Source organism: Populus alba, chromosome 12, assembly GCF_005239225.2.
Source record: "Populus alba chromosome 12, ASM523922v2, whole genome shotgun sequence".
Taxonomy (NCBI): domain Eukaryota; kingdom Viridiplantae; phylum Streptophyta; class Magnoliopsida; order Malpighiales; family Salicaceae; genus Populus; species Populus alba.
The window spans coordinates 11371850-11391039 of record NC_133295.1 but is presented as its reverse complement, the minus strand read 5'-3'; the positions used below and the strand labels follow the sequence as shown (position 1 = coordinate 11391039).

The following is a 19190-nucleotide window of genomic DNA, read 5'->3' as shown; positions in this document are numbered from 1 at the left end:
AAACTATTACAAGGACTTGTTCCTGACAGGTATAAGACAGGGATCTGAAGTTCCATTTCCCAACTTTACTTGATTTCATAAACAAAATGTATCCTCCAGTAAATGAACAGCCAAGATATCCAGTAGATGTTCATCAAGGCCCAATCCTTGTTTCAGGAGCTCCTACTCCCAATCCTATATACACTTATGCTCCACATATGGCCGTGGGGCATGCTCCTGGTGTGGCAAGGAAGTGGTCTACTGGTCTCTGCCATTGCTGTGATGACCCCGCAAATTGTGAGCATATGAACACTCAACTACAAACACAACTTTTTTCTAGCTAAGACGATCAATTACTCTCCCTTGTAGTTTTTTCCTTTGTTAATAACTAGCTTTTATTTCATTTTATTAGGTTTGATCACTTGCCTTTGTCCTTGCATCACATTTGGACAGATTGCTGAAATAGTGAATAGAGGATCTACAAGTAAGCCAAGAAAATCAATCAGCTGATTTTAATTCTCCAGATATTTTCATTTTTTTCCCTCTTTCTGTTGTAATATCATTCATCTCATAAACTACATGTTTACTGGGTGGAATTGCAGCTTGTTTTATTAGCGGAGCAGTATATGCGCTCTTGTTGGGTTCTGCATGCTTGTACTCCTGCTGCTATCGCTCAAAACTGAGGGGCCAATATGACTTGGAGGAGGCCCCCTGTGTGGATTGCCTGGTGCACTTCTGCTGTGAGACTTGCGCGTTGAGTCAAGAGTATAGAGAGCTCAAGAATCGTGGATTTGATATGGGGATAGGTACTGTATTTATACCTGTTCAGATATTTACAGGCTTTGTGTTTCATCAACCTTTCAAAAACTAGAAGCATATAAATTTGACTGGAAAACTCCTGCCCTAATGCAAGAAATACTGAGTCCCAGGTCACATTGGAATGTTCTGACCTTTAGTTTACGATAGCCCAGAGCTACCAGTTGTGTTCATCAACAGAGTGTTAGATAGCGAAATGTTAAATACGTGAAATGATATTTTAGCTGATGATAAACTTGGTCTACATTTACTGGTGTTTGTGTTCATAAACTTCACCAATTAAGTTTGTCGAGGGAATTATACAAATTATGTCCTCGTTTAGGTATCCTGAAAGGCATGTATGAACTTATCTGCATTTTTTTACTCATTGGCTTTCTGGTTTTCTTTCATTAAATCTGATCTTGAGTTTCTTTGTTGGATGGAAATTATGGGACCAAAATGAAGGCTGGGAAGCCAATATGGTTAGATTTCAACAGCGTGGAATCACAATGGCTCCAATTGCGCCCCCAGGCATGACAAGATGACAGAGACCCTTCAGTTCAGTTCAGTTCAGTTCAGTTCTGTTTTTTTCTTCCACAGCAACAACAGATGCCAATGCTGCTGCCTATCTTCTTCTGCTATCGCGCCTGTTCTTGCAACATTTATGTCTTGTATGTCGGTTTGCTTATTTGGGCTCTGGAGTGTTTACTTGCATATATCATTTTCACATTGGCTACAAGAATTGTGAAAGTTGTGTCATAATATTATCCAGGAAAGGAAAATCTCCCATGATAAAGCTGGTGATTGGTCTACAGCGAGTGCATAGAAATTAGCAAGTGTTTATGATCATGGATCAACCAAATAATTCTCTACAAAATCTTCAATTTAACTAGATTCACCTAATAATTCCCGAAATTCTCAATTGATTAAGAATCTTTACTAACATTTTTAATCTGCAAGCACGAAATAGGCAACATTACTGACATGCCATTTTATTCTCAGATGAAAAAAAAAACAGAGACAGAAGTACATAGCTAGCTAACCTTCTTCTGAGGCTTATCCTTGGAAGTTTTCATGGCTTCTTTCCTTATGCTTTCATTAGGAAAACGACGACAACGAAGAACTACAAAATCCATGGAAGGGCCAACTTCTACCAGTTCAATCCTTGGGACCATCGTGCATGACCTTTTTAGCCGTAGTGCACAGTGGATGAGGAACACCTGATTTGAAGATATAGCTGTACATATAAGGATATTCTAAACTTTGAAAGATAAATATCAACTTATTTTCATATCTAGTCTCGCCACAACAAATTATAAGGATCCAATATCTAAGCATTATAACAGTAGTACGTATCACTTTTTGCCTTCCTTTTGGGCATTTAGCTATATATCATGTTCATATATATTATGAAATATTTAGATAGTTGCAGATGATCCAAATAAAAAATGACCTAAAATTTAAAGAACCAGAAAAGTGTTGAAGTTATGGCATCAAAACTGAAATTAATATATTAGCTGTAGGTTATTTGTCATCAATGTATATCTATTAGTAACATCATTATCTCGATATTGTTTAAGGGATAGCAGTGACAAAAATATTCTGCTCTTTGTTCTTCGCTATAAGTTCTCTGTTCCTTTATTTTTTTAACTAACATTAACTTTCAGTTCTTTATATTTCTATTATCAACATAGACGCACTGTCATCTCCCTTCTTAGTTCATCAATGGGAGATGAGGTTGATGGATAATTCAAGACAAGCAAGGAACTGGTGGAAAGACATGGCACCTTGCATTGCATGTCCTTGAACATTCACTTAAGAGTTCACCATCACCACCACTACCACACCACCTTGCATGTTCTGCGTATTTTCAAATTCTACCGTTTCATTTTCTGTAAATAAAACGTTGCTAACATGAACAAATTCTCTTTAGATGAAAAATTAATTCATCGCGGAATTTAGTTTCATATATAAATATTTAAAAAGAGGAACATGAAAACTAGCTGGCAAACATAAGTAATAAAATAAATAAATAAATAAATAAAACAACCTGGATTTCATCATCGGTGTCTCCGTCACCAACAGCTCCATATATAATCAATCACATTATATTATAAACTTGATTACAGCTTCGTGAACTTCGAGATTGAGTTGACGTAGCCCCAAGAAGCATGTATTATCTTGCCATGTTTATTATTAATTAATTAGCTAATTACTGACTATGACAAAGAAAACAAAATTAATATGATTTGAGCCTTTACACACTCATTTATTTTCTGGGGCACGTGATATGAATAAAATAATCCAGAACTCACAAGAATATTGTCATTTTTATATTAATTTGTTATTTATATTTTATTGATATATATACTTGTAGCATCCCCGTCACAACTAGCGCCTGTAGCTCAGTGGATAGAGCGTCTGTTTCCTAAGCAGAAAGTCATAGGTTCGACCCCTATCTGGCGCGTACTTCCTTTTTGCAGATTTCGTGTTTAACTAGTCGAAGACTTTTATTTATTTTATTATTTTTAAAACAATCATTTTATATCTATCTAATGTGTGATTTATGTGTTTTATTTTTGAATGAATTCTTCGGCGGAAAAATAAATAAAAAGGAAGGAAGCAATCAGGCTGTGGTCCTGAATTGAATTCATGTTATTTAGAATTATATTTATTTTTAAAAATAATTTTTTATATTTTTAAATTATTTTAATGTGATAATATTAAAAATAAATTTTAAAAAATTTAAAAAATATTATTTCAATATATTTTAAAATAATAAAAATTTTAAAAAATAATCCTCGTTATCAAACATCTTTTATCTCGGAATACATTTAGAGTGTGTTTGGCATTGCGGTAGCTGTTGCGGTTGTGATTTGAAAAAAGTTGTTTTATAAAAAATACTTTTAATTGAGGTTGGTTTGAAAAAATAGGTGTTTGGTTAAAACTGTGGTTGAAATTAAGGTTGAATAAAAAGTACTTTAATGTGTTTGGTTAAAAATGCTTTTAAAATTGAGGTTATAAAATAATTTTAAAAAATATATATTAATATTGATAATTTTAATTTAAATATTATGGATTTAACTATTGTTATTATATTATAAAATAAATCATACTTTATATAAAATATTTTTTATTATTTCAAGAAACCATCTATAATTCCATTATCTACAAAATACATCCGACAAAAACTACAATTTTTATAATTTTTTAGCATATAATAAAATTAGATAAAATATTATAATGTATAAAATTCATTCTGAATTTTTTTTTTAATTTACACACTAAAAAATAAATAAAAAAAAAAAGAAGAAGAAGTAAGTATGCGTACAAGTGAACAGTACAAGAGAATTGCATTGTTCACTTAAAAAATAGTGAACAGTGCAATTCCTTGCACTGTTCAATGAACAGTGCAATTAACGTAAACAGTAAACAAAAAGCGACGAATTCTTACTTCTCAAATGCTGCGTTTCCAACGCAGAAAAAAAAATGGGTCCCAGTGAACAGTACGCCTCAATTTTAATTAACCAAACAGTAAAACACAGCCGCAACCGCAGAGCCAAATGGGCTCTTAGTGGCGCAATGAAGGATAAGTTCGGTACCAGAAACCGTGAAAAGGACACTGTTTTGCAAAGAAAAAGAAAGGTAAATGGCATCATCGTCAACTAAAATCTCTCTTTCCCTGGCTATATTTTCTATTATTGATTTGTTTTTTGTTTTTTTTTTTTTTTTTTACAATCTTAATGACCATATAACTAACATTCGAATCTCTTCAAAAATTCTGAAACAAAGAAAAAAAACCTCCCTAGAATTGTTGGACTCCCACAGGAACGGGCAGGCAAATCAACTTGTTCCCTGCTGATGGAAATTCGGAGGACATGAGAGGGCAATGAAGACCTAATCTCTTAATTCTTTTTTTCCCTTGTTAATCCATGTCTTTGCAGGCGTGGTTATCACTAAACACTCGTTGACAAATGGAGTTGTATGAAACCAAACTGGGTTTATTATAGAGACACGTGTGCAATCATCCAACATCATTTCTTGAATTACATTTTCACAGCTATATCATCAAGCTGTTGCAATTTTGTCCTACGAATCCTGACAGCGACACGAGGACAAACCTGCACTCAATCTAGAGACAGACTCTGCTTTGATCATGTTGGACTTGGCAGCATCCAGTAAAGAGTCTGCCTCGAGGGCCTTGTTGAAGCAGTACTTGGCCTCCTCCCACCGACCCTCGGCTACAAATACCAGACCAAGATTGTTAAATGCAGGAGCATAGCCAGGCTGGAGCTCAAGAGCTTTTGTAAACATAGCCTTAGCGCGGTCATATTGCTTTTGCTGCCGATAGAGATTCCCTAGGTTGGAGAATATTGCGTGTGCTTGTTCAGGTGTTGCCCGTGCCAATGCTTCCTTATAGACGGCTTCCGCTTGTGAGGGTTCTTCTGATAATTGTAGTGAGATGCCTAGTGACCATACCATTTATTTGTAAGCCCATCTTGTGAAAGAAACATGATTTGAACTACAAGAAATATAGAAATAAATAATCATAAATCTGCTTGTACCCAGGTTTGACCACATGTAGCAGCATTCTCTAGAGCGGGAAGCTGCAACCTTGAGATACTTCTCTGCTGCCTTAAATTGTCGGGAACAGAGATAATGCAGACCGAGTTGGTGCCACTGCACCCCATCATCAGGATCCTCAGCAATTGCCTAATTAATATAACAGTGAATAATTGGGAATTTTTATTTTAGATAAGAATGAAAAGGTATATTTTATGTAAAAGATCAAGACAGGAAAGATAAATATCCAATTTTTTAGTCCTGACACGTTAGATCCTGCATGAAACCTAAATCCATCTGGAAGATGGCAAGATATTCTTTCTCCACTGCTAGAAAGTCAAGTCAGGAACCATTGTTCATCATTTCACATTCGTTTATGGATCATAATTTTTTCTTCACCAGGGGACAATTGTAAGCTGAAAAGGTGATACGAATGAAGAGAATGCGATCATAAATGATTTTGCAAGTATTCAAAATCACTAAATAGCAAGATTAGGATGAAGCATCCTTCTTTCTTTCTTTTCTTTTTTTTTTTAAAAAAAAAAATACACCTTGTTCTGTTCTATAATTTATCAGTTTAGCGAGCATGGACCATATTGCTTTTCTAAGATTAATAAGAATTCAAGTCATCATATAAAAGCACAAACTTCAGGAAAGATCAAAATGTGCATAAATTTAGTGTTCTGTGAAAGAAAGTAGAAGTTTTAAATTGTTAGTGAGTTACCATAATTATTTGATAGTTTCCAAATATAAGATGAATGAATTATGCAATGGGAAAAAAGGTACCTGCTTCAAGCTGGAGAGAGCACGCTCTTCCACCTCCATCAACTCATTTGATTCTGTATCAAATGCTGCAGCAATCTCGTGTTGGGCCTTGTGAACCATGCCAAGTCCAGCCCAAGCAATGGGAAGATCAATTGGAACAGAATCTCCCTCTCTTAATATTGAAGCCATTTCATTTCCTGCCAAGGAAAGTTGTTCACTAGGATCTTGAGACCTTTCTGCATCCTTTATTCGGTGAACTGCCACAGCATATCGAGTAGACATACAGTTGGGCTCCAGTTTTGCTGCCTGGAAGGCAACAAGTATATCAACAAAGTAATAACTTCAGCTCCACGATTTTAACACAAAAATTGATAAGGGAAAGAAATGTTGACATATGAATGCATCAGCAACCAGAAGAGTAGTTAATTATCTCATTTAGAAGATATTAAACATGGAAGAAGCTATCCAGTTGTTCATGATCAGAACTTTATCTTTTTTTTCCCCTGGTTTATCATAACATCAAGGAAACCAATGAACAACCTCAACAGTGAAGCAATAAATGACAGTAGCAATGAGCCACTAGCACCTTCTCCAAGCACTTGCTGGCACTTCTGTGGTCACCAATCATGAAATATGCATTAGCAAGATTAGCCCAAATATGTGCTGCTTTTGGTTCCAGTTTAAGTGCAGCTAGTAAACACTCCTTTGCAACATTGATAGCTTCAGCCTGATCTACAGAAGCACCTACACCAGCATTTGCCCCAGCACCTGAGAAGTTAGGAAGAGGAAGCGGGAGCTGTAGTCATGTGAGTTACATCAACCATATATGAATAACAAATGAAGTAGACGTCGATTGAACTATTCACTACATCTTAATATTCAAAGCAAGAAATTAACATAAGAAGTCAACAAAGGTCAAGATACATGAAGCTAAAACTCAACTGAATTATACCTGCAACAACCGAACCATATTTAGAGAGAAGAACAGCAGCATAGTTCACAAGGGACGAAGGATGGTTTTGATCTTTAAGGATCAAATCTTGAAAACATTTTGCTGAGAGTTCCAGATTTCCACTGCAAGCAAATCAACGAATGAGAAAGATCCAGGGAGAATATCTTACTGAAACCATAACCATAGTGTAGGTGTTCAATTGTACATCTCAATAAATCAAGTGATGAAATTAGAGCAACCAGAAAGTGCATTCAATGAGTGATCCCAATAGTACCCAAGCAAATTAATTGATTTCAACACCATTGTAAAGCAAATGAAGATAACTAAAACTAAGAAGAGAATTTTAGGATGCCCATTCCTCATCATCGCTAATGTAAGAGATAAATGTAGAAGTTTCAAAATTCTGTCAACCATCCTTTGCAGAAAGCAACTTAGTGATACCTATAATAACTGAGGTAAGATTGAAAAAAATGCCATGCTAAAAGCACATTTCAGAACCTTCAAAAAGCTTTCAAAGGAAATACATGTGCTTTGAATCCTCTCGACAAAACTGAGATAAAGTGGTCAAGATTGCTCAGAAATGATCAATAAACAGCAGATATTTTATACTTGTGGCTAAAGATACCTTGCTGGATGATATTCACCAAATTTATATAAATTATATGCTGCATTTTATGGTCTATTAGATCAAGATACCTATGATTTCTAGTCCCAGCCATTTCAAATTATTGCTGCATATTCTCAAAATATTCCTTGTTCTTTGGCTTCATCATTGAACCAATGCTGCCATTTATCTATTATCAGTAGCCAATGTTAAGACAAACGAGGTTGAGTGGATAACCAAAAGAGCATAAACAGCAATTTCTTACCTTTGCAGGGATGCAATCCCCAAGTTTGCAAGGCAATCGTAGTTGTTAGGATCAACAGCCATCAACGCGGACAAAACTGAAACAGCACTCTGAAAAGAAACAATGCAGCATACCAAGATCACAAAACATCAACTCTCATCGCAAACAACAAAAAGATCATTAGTGATAATACCTGCACACGGCCAGATTTAAGAAGTATCAAACCTAGGGTGTTCCAAACAGCTACTTGTCTAATATCCGACTGCATCGACTCCTTCAATTTAAACAGAACGTCCTCAAGCTCTTGCCCTTCAAGTTCCTTCTCCAAGCTATTATCGCCACTAGTTTCAAGCAAAATACACTACAGTACACGCATTCAATAATACGCATCACATACTTTATCGAAATAATAAATAAAAAAACAAAAACCTGCGCGTGGTGAATTTGAACTAACGAAGCAATTTCACACAACAAGAAAAAACAAAATGCACTGCAAAATATAACCAAACCTGGGCGTGGTGAATTTGAACTAAGGAGAGCAAATCCGGCCGAGCTACCTCAGCCTCGCAACGAAGCAATATCTCTTCAGCCTTCTCATAAGCCAAAATCGCCTAAAAACAAAACAAAGTTAACTGACATGAAACAAATCGAATCAATCAGAGAATAAAACGAATTAATTGTGCTCCGAAAACTAACCTTTTGAGGCTGGCTTAATCTTTGGTACATTAATCCAAGTATAAAATGCGCATGTGCATTCTTCGGCATTTTCTTCGCAACATGTAACAATCCCTAAAGAAACCCAACAAAATAATTAACCAAAATTCTATCAATTCATTAAATAAAAATAAAATGAAAATAAAAAAAAGGAAACTCACCGTTTTGAGACTGCTAACTCTCTCTTCACGATAGGAAGAAGGACCTTGGTTAGGCTGGTCATTATCATTATCAGGCCCGTAATCGAGAGGGTTGTCTAATTTACTGTTACGCGAACGTGATTTACCTAATTTACTGCTTGATTTTTTACCTTCAGTAACTTCTACGGTGGCGTTGTTATCTGCTTCTTTGGATGTTATGTTAGGTTTGTTATCCTGTGCTTCGTCTTTTAATTTCGTGAGGTCAGATGGTGACAAATGGAGGGAGTCGGTGGCGTCGGATTCAGGGGGGTTGGCGTTGAGGTCGGCTAAAATGACGAGTTTGTGAGGAGGTTGGGGAATTTTTGAGTTGGTTTCTGTGGAGTTGGCGTCTATGGTTACGAGTTCTGGTTTTATTGATTGCTGAAGGGCCCGCGCCCAGGGTTGCGGTTGCGGTTGCGACATTTTGCGTCGGAGATTGGTGCGGAGGAGGAGACGGAGGCTCTATTTTAGGTTAGAGAGAAATGTTTGGTTAGTTTGGGTACAGATATATACGTATGCAATTGGGGGTGTTCACTAGGCCGCGTTAGGACTCAACTTCGACTTTATTTAATTCAATTTGAAAATGTTCATTGAAATTTTTAAATTAAAGGTAAGGTAAGGTGGGTATTTTACAAACAAAAAACAAAAACCAAAAACTTGTAAGATACTTTTACCACTTAGTTTAGTTTCTAACTAGTTACGTGATATTTTTATTTTAAAAAGAAAATTGTATATAAAAATCTTTTCAATGTATTTTTATAGACTAGTCTAAGTTCAAATTAAAAATTTTATGTATATATAGAATTAAACAAAATGATAACTATATATGAAAATAAATAAATAAAAAGTCATCAACAATATCTAAAAATAAAACATGAAAAATCAGGAAATGAATATATATCAATATATTTAATCTCAAAAGATTGGATATTTACCTAAATGTAATTTGTCAAATTTGTTTATTAAAGTAATTTTTTATTTAAGCAAACGATAATAGAAATAAAGATATTAATTAAATTGATCAAATAAAATAAATGAAAAAAACAATATCATGCAAAACTGTACATATTAGAAATATTATATGAAAATATTTTTTATTTTAAAAAATAAAGTTTATCCGTACAAAAGATAAAAAAAAATTGTATGAATCATAAAAACTCTTCATATTTAAATATATAACTAAAACAATAATAGTCATTTAAAAGAAGCTCTTCAAATAAAATGAAAGAGGGAAGGGGTACTAATTTAAATATAAATTAAACAAATTAGAGAAAAAACCATAAAAAATAATTAAATTAAAACAATAATTAGAAGAAAAAAAGCATTAATTTAAAAATACTATCTGAAAATAAATATTTTTATTTTTTTAAAAATAAATTTCAATTATGCAAAACATAAAAAAAATATAGATGAATTAGAATAATCTCTTAAAAAAATAAATGCATACAAAATAATTAAAAAAGCAACCACTATTTAGAAAAAAAACTAATTACAAAAAATAAAAAAATTAGAGAGAATGGGTATTAATTTAATTATAAAATTATAAAATTATTTAACAAAACACATATAAAAACAACATGATTTTTTTTAAAAGGAAAAATTGTGTGTTTGTGCATAAAAGGTCAGGCCTATGCTTGACTACATCAACGATATATCGTTTGCCCCAATATCTTCTAAAATGAAAAATTCTAGACAATGAGTTTTGTGGTTTTTTCCAAATTCTAGCCACTATGGTATTCGTAAAAATAGGATCCCTTTTTTTTTTTTTTACCAAAAAACTCATTTTTCAACCTATTTGCTTTTATCTAAAACACCTTGACAAACCAATAGATTGCCTTAAAAAACCAAAAAAACTACATAAAATGCCAAGATCAACCTAAAACCAAAAATCTTCTCGAGTTTAAATATAGTTTTTTTAGGAAATTTTAAGGTGTAAAATTTTTTAAGTGGAACTCCCCTCACCAAAGGGAGCCCTTTATCACCAAGATCAATTATTTTGATGGTCAAAATTGGTGTTGATGCTGATTTTTTTTTATTATCGAAATTTGACGATCTCTTTTTATTCTCTCAAACAAAAAATTAAAAAAATAACAAAAATAAACTTTATATATCAAAATGAATTACAAAACTATTAAAGAATCAAATAGATATAAATTGCAATGTTTGAGGACTAAAGTAATTTTTTGTGATAACTTTGAAAATATCACTTATTTATGGTATGTTTTCTACTTTGGTTCTTTGTTTTTTAATTTTATCCTTGTCAATAAATTTGATTCAATTTTTTTTTTAATTTGATCCAAAAAAGATGCAATCGTGTAAAAAAATTTCAAGAACTAAAATAAATAAATAAAAATTTTCAACTGTGAACCCATAATAAAATATGAGAAGGTGACCAAAGCATGCGTGTATAGTGTTTTGGCCACACAATATATAGTTTTCTATAATACTTGTAACTAGCCAATTACACATGTTACACGAGAAGTGAGATTCTAAGTTATTTTTTAACACAAGAGAATAATGTGCTAGTATTGTGAGCACATTTTCTTAGATCATGAAAAAAAAATTAAGTGATAATTGAAAAGTTGATGCATGCATAATATAGATTAATAAATCATAAAAATATTTATTAATGCTTACTAAAGACTAAATTATTAAGATAAAAATTAGATATATATGATGATATTTAATCTTATAATATGGAAAGTTCTTGAACTCTTTCTTTTATCTAATTATATGAAAAATAAAAACATATTTTCATCCCAAATGCAATAGTTTAAATTTTATAGAAAAAATATAACTAAATATATATTATGATTTTTTTATTAATGTATCTTTCTTAACAAAACATATATCTTCCTTTAGCTATTTTTATTGCATAGAAACATCATCTCTAATAATCTGAAATACAAAAAAATGTAGATCTATAACTAAAACTTCTTTCCTTTATCAATAAGTTCTTTTTTTTAGGATAAAATATTTATTTTATCAGAAGCTTTATTTTTTAAACAAAAGCTTATTGTAATCTAAAAAACAAGTTTAAATAATAAAATGATGAATTGATAATTTTAAAAATAATATATTAAAAAATTATAAAAATAATAATGTGGAGAAAAATTACATAAAAAAGTAAGATAAAAATTTTAAAAATAGATATTTCATATACATTTAAAAAATTATACATATTAAATTCTTATACAACTATTCAGAAAGTAATATTTTAGTATTATTAGGAAAAACAATAATATCGTTTTAAAATAATTACATAATTGAATAACTATTTAAACATCATTTAGACAAATTTATTTTAAAATAATTCAATTTAAAAACATGTAAAGAAGAAAAAACGATGGGATTAAAAAAACAAAGGTCCAAGCGCACATGGGCTAGGCAAATACACCTGGTCCCCATGAAACCCAGGCCCACTCCTTTAGTTTCTTTTCTTTTTTTTTTAATGAGGCGAATGATATATCATTCGCTTTTTATTTTTATTTGGTGAACAACTCGTCGCTTGTTGGCCATCTTCTTATCACTAGATGTAGCTTCAATGACTGACAAATTAGAGTTGAAATTTTTGGATCTTAAAAACCTAGATTTCAACCATTTTCATCTAAAATATATGAAAAACAAATACATTATATACCTCTATAATCTCATCTCTAACTACAAAATACATTTATCATGATGCAGGAACTGATACACAAAACAAAGAAGATAGGGATCGAAATGAAAATTAAAAAAGGGATCAAATTAGAAAAGAAATAAATTGAAGGACTAGAGTGTAGATTTATTTGCCTTTTGAACATTAAACTTAAAAAAGGTTGCAAATTAGTGGCAATGTCCTTGTTCTTTTAATGGGCACGTGCAAACATGCAGTCTAAAAAGAGGGAAAAAAAAAATCAATCAAAAGCAGCACAAGAAGTTTATTTTTCTTTTTGGGGACTACCCTCTCTTTTTTTGAGTTATTTGTAGAGGTTAATAGCAACAAAATATAGTCATTTATTTTTCAAAAGCAGGTGAAGTGCATTTCCTAGCAATGACACTGGCCCTATTAAAATTCAATCAAAAATAAAATTTAAAATATAAAAAATATTTTAAATCTCTGCCTGACTAAGAACTTATCATCAGCAGAACCATCCTAAAATGAGAATTATGGAGCTTCAAGGAAATCAGAGAAAGGGACGGAAACAAGTAATCCTAACCATCATCACAGAGCATGTACAGAAACATCACAGGGAATTTATTTCCCCTCTTTTAACATACTCTTTTGGATGCAAGATGCGCCTAAAGCTAGGTCGTCAATAACACAAAGAAATGACCAACTTTACACAATGACTGGGATCATAAGAATCTCCATCGGATAAGCACAAAAAAGAGAGACATCAGACGGAATCTAAACATATCCTATATCTATACCTATCCACCTTTCAGCAGTACAGTGAGGCAATAGGTAACAACATACATGAGAATGACGAGAGGAAATATGCTTTCTTCTCAAGTACCTGCCACGGCGTTTGAGGAGCCGTCCGCAACAGATGACCCCAAAGGTGCAAGCAGCCAACCCTTTTTCTGGGCATACTCTACATAGAAGCTAAATTTCTCCTCTGCATTTGGAATGTCAAGAGCCAGATCATCCATTCCATCCTTGATTCGGTTGAAGCCTTTGGTCATCTGATTGATAGTGATCAGGCCTTCATTGAAACACACTTGGAGCAGATCCAGCATCCTGTCATTCTTCTTCTCCATTGCCATGACCAATGCCTTCTTCACCACCTCATGGTTAAAGAAAGGCATACCAAGATCACGAATACATTGGCAGGCTTCGCCAACAACACCCCCAGATTCATACTCCTCCAGTAGCTTTAAGATCTTGTCCTTTGCATCTTCCACAGCCCAGCCAGTTCCTCCTCCCCAACACCTCAAGAGCCTCTCGCCAGCATGGCGGGCAGCAATAAGTGATCGAGCCATGCGCACCGTCTCGCTTCCACTGCAGTTTGGTGGCAGCTTGCTGCATATTTCCTCTAGATTCAAAGGAGCCAAGACATCATCAATTACAGCCCTAGCTAGAAAGAGTGCAAGTTCATTTGAAGCATCCAAAATGTCCAGCGCTGTATCTTCTGCAGATTCCAGAAGCATGACGAAACCGTTAGCTATGTCATCGGTTGAAAATATCTCAATGTGAAGAGCTGACAGCAGCACAGACGCCATTTCCTTCTCCCTGTTCTTCCTGTCCATGGCAAGGGTGATGAGCTTTTTCAGGAAGATTGGGTTACACTCAGGCATTCCAAGATCTTCAAGACTTCGAATCAATTCAGGGATGTCATCTGAGAGAAAATACTCATGAATTATTGTCACGACCTCCTCCTTAAACCACTTAACCTTTTCATCCTCAGCTTGTACTTGTCCATCGTCACCTGAAGATTTCATGAATGAAGCATCAAGCCATCCTTCAGCAATAGCTTTGGGGATGAGGGATTGAAACAAGGATTTGGCAGATGGAATGTCAAGAGCAAGGTCATCAAGGCTCTCGGCCAATCGAGCAAAACCCTTTGCCATTTGACTGGAACTTATCAGGCCTTCTTCAGAAGCTTCCTTCAACAGCTTCAATATAAGTGGTTCTGCAGTTCGGATCTCCATGGCAAGAACCAAAGCCCTCTTGACAACCTCATGATGAAAGAATGAAACTCCCAACTCCCTTATGCACCTGCAGGCTTCAACAGCATCTCCACTCTCCACATATTCCCTCAACAGATCTGCAATTTTTTTCTTCACTTCCTCAACAGTGATGTGGGTGCTTCCACCCCACTTCCTCTCCACAAGTTCTGCATGGTGTGGAGCTGAAAGATAGCTCTTTTCAGCAGTTTGGAGAACTTGAAATCCTTTCGAGGATTCAGGTAAGGTCTTCTTTGCTCTGGTGAGGAAAGCAGGAGGAAGGATATCATCAACCACAGCACGAGCTATGAATAAAGCAAGGATGTCAACTGCATCCAGTATGTCCACTGCAAGATCATCAGCAGACTCTAGTAGTATGACAAACCCATCTCTGATCTGGGATGGGCTGATGACATCAGCATACAGTGCAGAAAGCAAAACTGAAGCCATTTCCTTCTCTTTATCATGCCTGTCCATGGCCATGGAAACAAGTCGCTTGATAAAGTACAGATGATATTCGCTAGACCCAAGTTCTCTGAGGTCAGATGCAGCCACTTCCACATCACCAGTGCTAAAGTACTCCTCTATTATTGAAACAACAGCCTTCTTGTAGTCATCTAAGGGATCTGAGATGGTTGCCCCAACAAGCTGATACGGCTCCTGTACAATGGTAGGACAGAAGAGAGCAATCTATAAGTCATGACAGGAGAATTGACCCAAATTGTTCAGAGGTGAAGCAAACAAGAAAAAAAAATATAGTAGCCCTACAAAACTAAGCTGCAGGCATATACATTTACCCAAAAGCCTCGACAAACCCAAAATGATTCAAAATGACTGGGGATGAATGAATCACATTGCAGGTAGAGACTTACCTCTCCACTGTCATAATTAGGATCACTCCGATCAATATGGGATTCGCCATCAGTGTCCAGCAGTTTTCCCCATGTTCCCTTACCACCAGCACCATCTTAAATCATTAAAAAAGAAGACAAACACTAATCAGCATGAATATGTCCTGATAATCTTCTATAAAACAATGTGTGCAAGTCAAAATAATACATTTTTTTTTATCTATTATTGGCCACTTTCAGGATTGTGTAAACAAACTAATCTAAAATGCACTAATTGGTTCTCTCTTCATTATAAATTGGTTATTCAATGTAAACTAAAGATTAGCCTGCATTATCAAAACAGTGAGGCCTTGCTGTTCAAGAGAGTTTAACACTACAGAGGCACCAAATTGCAACACAAAAATGCACAGAGCAGTTTTTCCAGTTTCTGAATCCCAAAGGAGCCATTGTCTCTCTACAGACCAGACTCCCCCCAACCCCAAAAAACCCAGTTATCCAGAGTGAAGATACTTGTATATCATAAAAAATATATAGTATTTAATTTTCTTCATTTTCTTCAATCAGCATCATCAGCGTATAAACAAATATTAGACTACTCTAGAATTAATGCCCCCTATAGAATTACCACTGCTTAGCTTTCAATTTGCCTCTGACCATCAAATGAAATGTTAACAATGAAACAAGTATTATGGCCCTTAACTAGCCTAGTGAAAGTTATATCCAGGTCACTCACTCTGTGAAGGTTATACGAGATCATTCAGAATAAATATTTCACGTACCATGCTGATCAGTGTAGGCAATGAAGACAAATTAATTAAAGTATCAGCACTTGCTAACTCAGATCTTATAACTATCCATGCACTAAGAAGAAAACAAGACATCTCCTCAGCCAGAAATTATGGTTATTATCATCCATAATATCCAAAAAAAGTACAGAAAATAGATGCAAAAATAAAATTATCAAAGATATAAAGATAATTTATCTTCTAAATGTAGATAAAATGCTTCCAAGACACGGATAAAAAAGCTAAATTATAAAGGGGAAATCCAAAGGAAACATTCTCATCATCAAACATTCGAATGAATATTCTCACTTCAGTAAAGTGTCAAAGACCTAACAAGCTTAAACTATTTGATAATATGATTATTAAATTCACTAAAGTAAGCTGCAGTGAGTCGTTTCACACATTCTCAAACAAGAAGCTCGCTGTTTGTAGGTATTCAATCAGTTATCATATTATCTCCCAGTCATTCCATTTCACGACTATTTGCTCTTTTGATCTATCCAAACATACCTTTTCTGGAATCTAGAAAGCTAATTAAGCCATGTTCTAACCTCCATCCAACATATCCCCTTCCAATCCCTCAAATACATTTAAAATAATCTATAAAAATGTCATCCCAAAATACCATGGTATGACCACACTGGATCTTCAGACATGACCATATACAAGTAAGTATCATATAATGCTACATCCAATTTTAGATTAAACTCAAAACAAAGGAAACTACACCGCCATTAATAATATTCGAAGCTATTACTCACAAGTCATAATACAAAAATAACAATCACACAAAAAACAAGCATTCCATTTCCAACACACCTTTCTTAACACGCACAAGCTTCCCCGAGTGCGATCTCCTGACATGCCTCACAGCAATCCCAGCATTAGTTGCTTTCCCGGCAGCAGGAACTTTTAAGTGATGTTCAGAAAACAATTGTGATGGGGATTTAGGCGACGAAGACAAACCCTTGGGCGACGATGACAAATTCTCTGCATTTTGGCTGGCTATTTTCAGCATTTTCCTCTGCTCACCCGTCAGAAATCCATCACCCGTCGCCATTTACACTTGTTCAATTCTATACAATCCTCAAATCTAAAATACAAATCAACAAAAATAAATAAATAGTAAGTAAATCTGGTAAACAATCTTATCTTCTTCTAAATGATTTTAAAAAATCATTGAATAAAAAAAATCAGTTTTTTTATATTTTATTAATATAAAAAAATGATGGAAACTAAAGATTCAAAATGCTCAGTTTCTTACACTTTCCCTCCTTTTCTCAGTAACCAAACACCACTCAAAGAAGAACTGACAAAATCAGAGAGGGAGAGAGATTGAACCTTTGTACACTTGAAGAGAAAGAAGATAAAATCTAAGAACCCGAGCCCGATACTTCTGTACTTGGCCCGGATCTCGAGCCAAGACAGACAGGAGAAGCAATCGGATCTCCAAACCGGACAACCTCTGATTCGAAGAATCCAAAAAAAAAAAAGAGCAAGAATATAATTGAATTGAAAAGTAAACCCCAGATGAAACGAAACGGAGCTCCGAAATTAGTGGATCCTGGAGGCTACAGTTATTTATGGGTCGAGCAGTATGAGCAACGCATGTCTCAATCTGAAAGAGAGACAGGGAAGGAAATGGATGAGAACAAAGGAAAGCGAAGAGAGCAAGTGTCTGTTATTTATAGGGAGGCTACGGTTAAGGGTACACGTCACCGGGATTTTTTGGGTTTATTATCGCTTTGATTATCCACGTGGCGTTATGTCTACAGGCTGGTCTCTGTCTTTTGTGTCCACTCGGCGGAATTGGAACCTCTTTAGGGTTTTTTCAGCAACTTCAGTTACTAAACTGCCCCTCTAGGGATTCCATGGTCCATCCACAGTTTTTTTTTTTTTTTGGTGTGTGTTTTTTTGAAGAAAATAAGAGTGGATAAATGCAATCTTGCATGACAAGAAAAAATGGAAGGAATAATGGGCAAGGTTGTGTTTTTGGAAAGTATAATTAATGTTTTCTTTTAGGGTAAGGAATTGGGTATGAAAATGATGAGGATAAATATTAAAGCAATGCTTTAATCAAATTAATTAATTAGCTTCAGGAAATTGATTGAGTGGAAGCAACATTGAATGTGTGATTTTGAGATATTTTTGGAAGTATAGGAATGGTTTCAGTTGCTTTTTTAAAATTTTTTTGTGTTAAAATGCATCAGAATAATATTTTTTTATTGTTTTTTTAATAATTATTTTTTATATCAGCGCATCAAAACGATTCAGAACATATAAAAAAAAATTAATTTTTTTTAGAAATACGGATATAACCACATTTCCAAATGCTATTTTAATTGCATTAAAATAATCTTTTTAGTTTTAAAAGTGGTGTGTTCGTTAAAAAGAAAATATAATTTATTTTTTTTTCTAGTTCAAAATTTATTTTGATTGTCATGGTAATTAATGTTTTAAAATTTTTTAGTTCAATCTCAATCACCTAAGTATAATATAATTATTTTAATTGGATTTTAATGTGCAGATATTAGACACAACATGATATATATAAAAAAAATGATACATATAAAATCTATCAAACAATTATTTTAATTTAAAAATTTAAATTATTAGATAACCTTTAACAATTTTGTATTATTTTCTAATATATTATCTCAAATAATAACTTTATGAGAATCAAAATTTGCACAAATTTGCATTTATTTAAAAAGATTCAAATCTGCGATCTCCTGGTTAATAAAGCTACGATATTAATTTGTTTTTAAATAGTATTCTTGGGAGGATCCTAGCACCACGTCTTCATTGTCATGAGTCTTATTGTGATTTAATTGTTTTTGTTTTTTTTTTTTTTAAATCTTATGCAATGTGTTAAGCTTCATCTTTTTCTTGATTCACTTCATTTGAAAAAACTTTCTTCAAATTGATGATGTTTTTGATGAAAGAGAAAGGGAGGCTTTTTACTTATTTAAACAAGGGTGGCAAATCCAGCTATAAAATGAAAAGGAGAGCAATTCTTATTGACGAATGCTAGAAGACAAGCAAAGGTCATATGAGTTTTAAAAAAGTAACAAAAGCCGGTTTATCCATCCATAAAAGTATCACCTAAA

At 33.8% G+C, this 19190-nt stretch overlaps 2 protein-coding genes and 2 non-coding genes across 5 annotated transcripts; 2 read left to right on the top strand and 2 right to left on the bottom strand.

Annotated features, from left to right (window-relative positions):
* Positions 1-391: 391 nt before the first annotated feature.
* LOC118044747 (uncharacterized) lies at positions 392-1502 on the top strand. Its single transcript, XR_012171365.1, has 3 exons — positions 392-463; positions 582-785; positions 1240-1502. It is a non-coding gene; the product is annotated as an uncharacterized protein (transcript).
* Positions 1503-3168: 1666 nt separating this feature from the next.
* On the top strand, positions 3169-3241 carry TRNAR-CCU (transfer RNA arginine (anticodon CCU)). The gene has a single exon. It is a non-coding gene; the product is annotated as a tRNA-Arg (tRNA).
* Positions 3242-4754: 1513 nt separating this feature from the next.
* On the bottom strand, positions 4755-9327 carry LOC118044748 (uncharacterized). Its single transcript, XM_035053204.1, has 10 exons — positions 8778-9327; positions 8599-8691; positions 8412-8513; positions 8096-8263; positions 7924-8012; positions 7055-7176; positions 6689-6870; positions 6124-6408; positions 5340-5487; positions 4755-5240 (listed from the first exon to the last, which is right to left on the bottom strand). The coding sequence occupies exons 1-10, from the start codon at positions 9216-9218 to the stop codon at positions 4864-4866; spliced, it is 2007 nt and encodes a 668-aa protein (XP_034909095.1). The 5' UTR covers positions 9219-9327; the 3' UTR covers positions 4755-4863.
* Positions 9328-13011: 3684 nt separating this feature from the next.
* On the bottom strand, positions 13012-17736 carry LOC118044752 (MA3 DOMAIN-CONTAINING TRANSLATION REGULATORY FACTOR 1). 2 transcript variants are annotated; one of them, XM_035053208.2, is made up of 4 exons: positions 17345-17736; positions 16900-17173; positions 15317-15411; positions 13012-15104 (listed from the first exon to the last, which is right to left on the bottom strand). In XM_035053208.2, exons 2-4 carry the CDS (start codon positions 17138-17140, stop codon positions 13287-13289), a joined length of 2154 nt encoding a protein of 717 aa, XP_034909099.1. In that variant the 5' UTR covers positions 17141-17173; positions 17345-17736; the 3' UTR covers positions 13012-13286. The 2 variants fall into 2 exon arrangements, with proteins under 2 accessions (XP_034909099.1, XP_034909098.1); XM_035053207.2 differs by having other exon boundaries at positions 17422-17736.
* Between the last annotated feature and the right edge of the window lie 1454 nt (positions 17737-19190).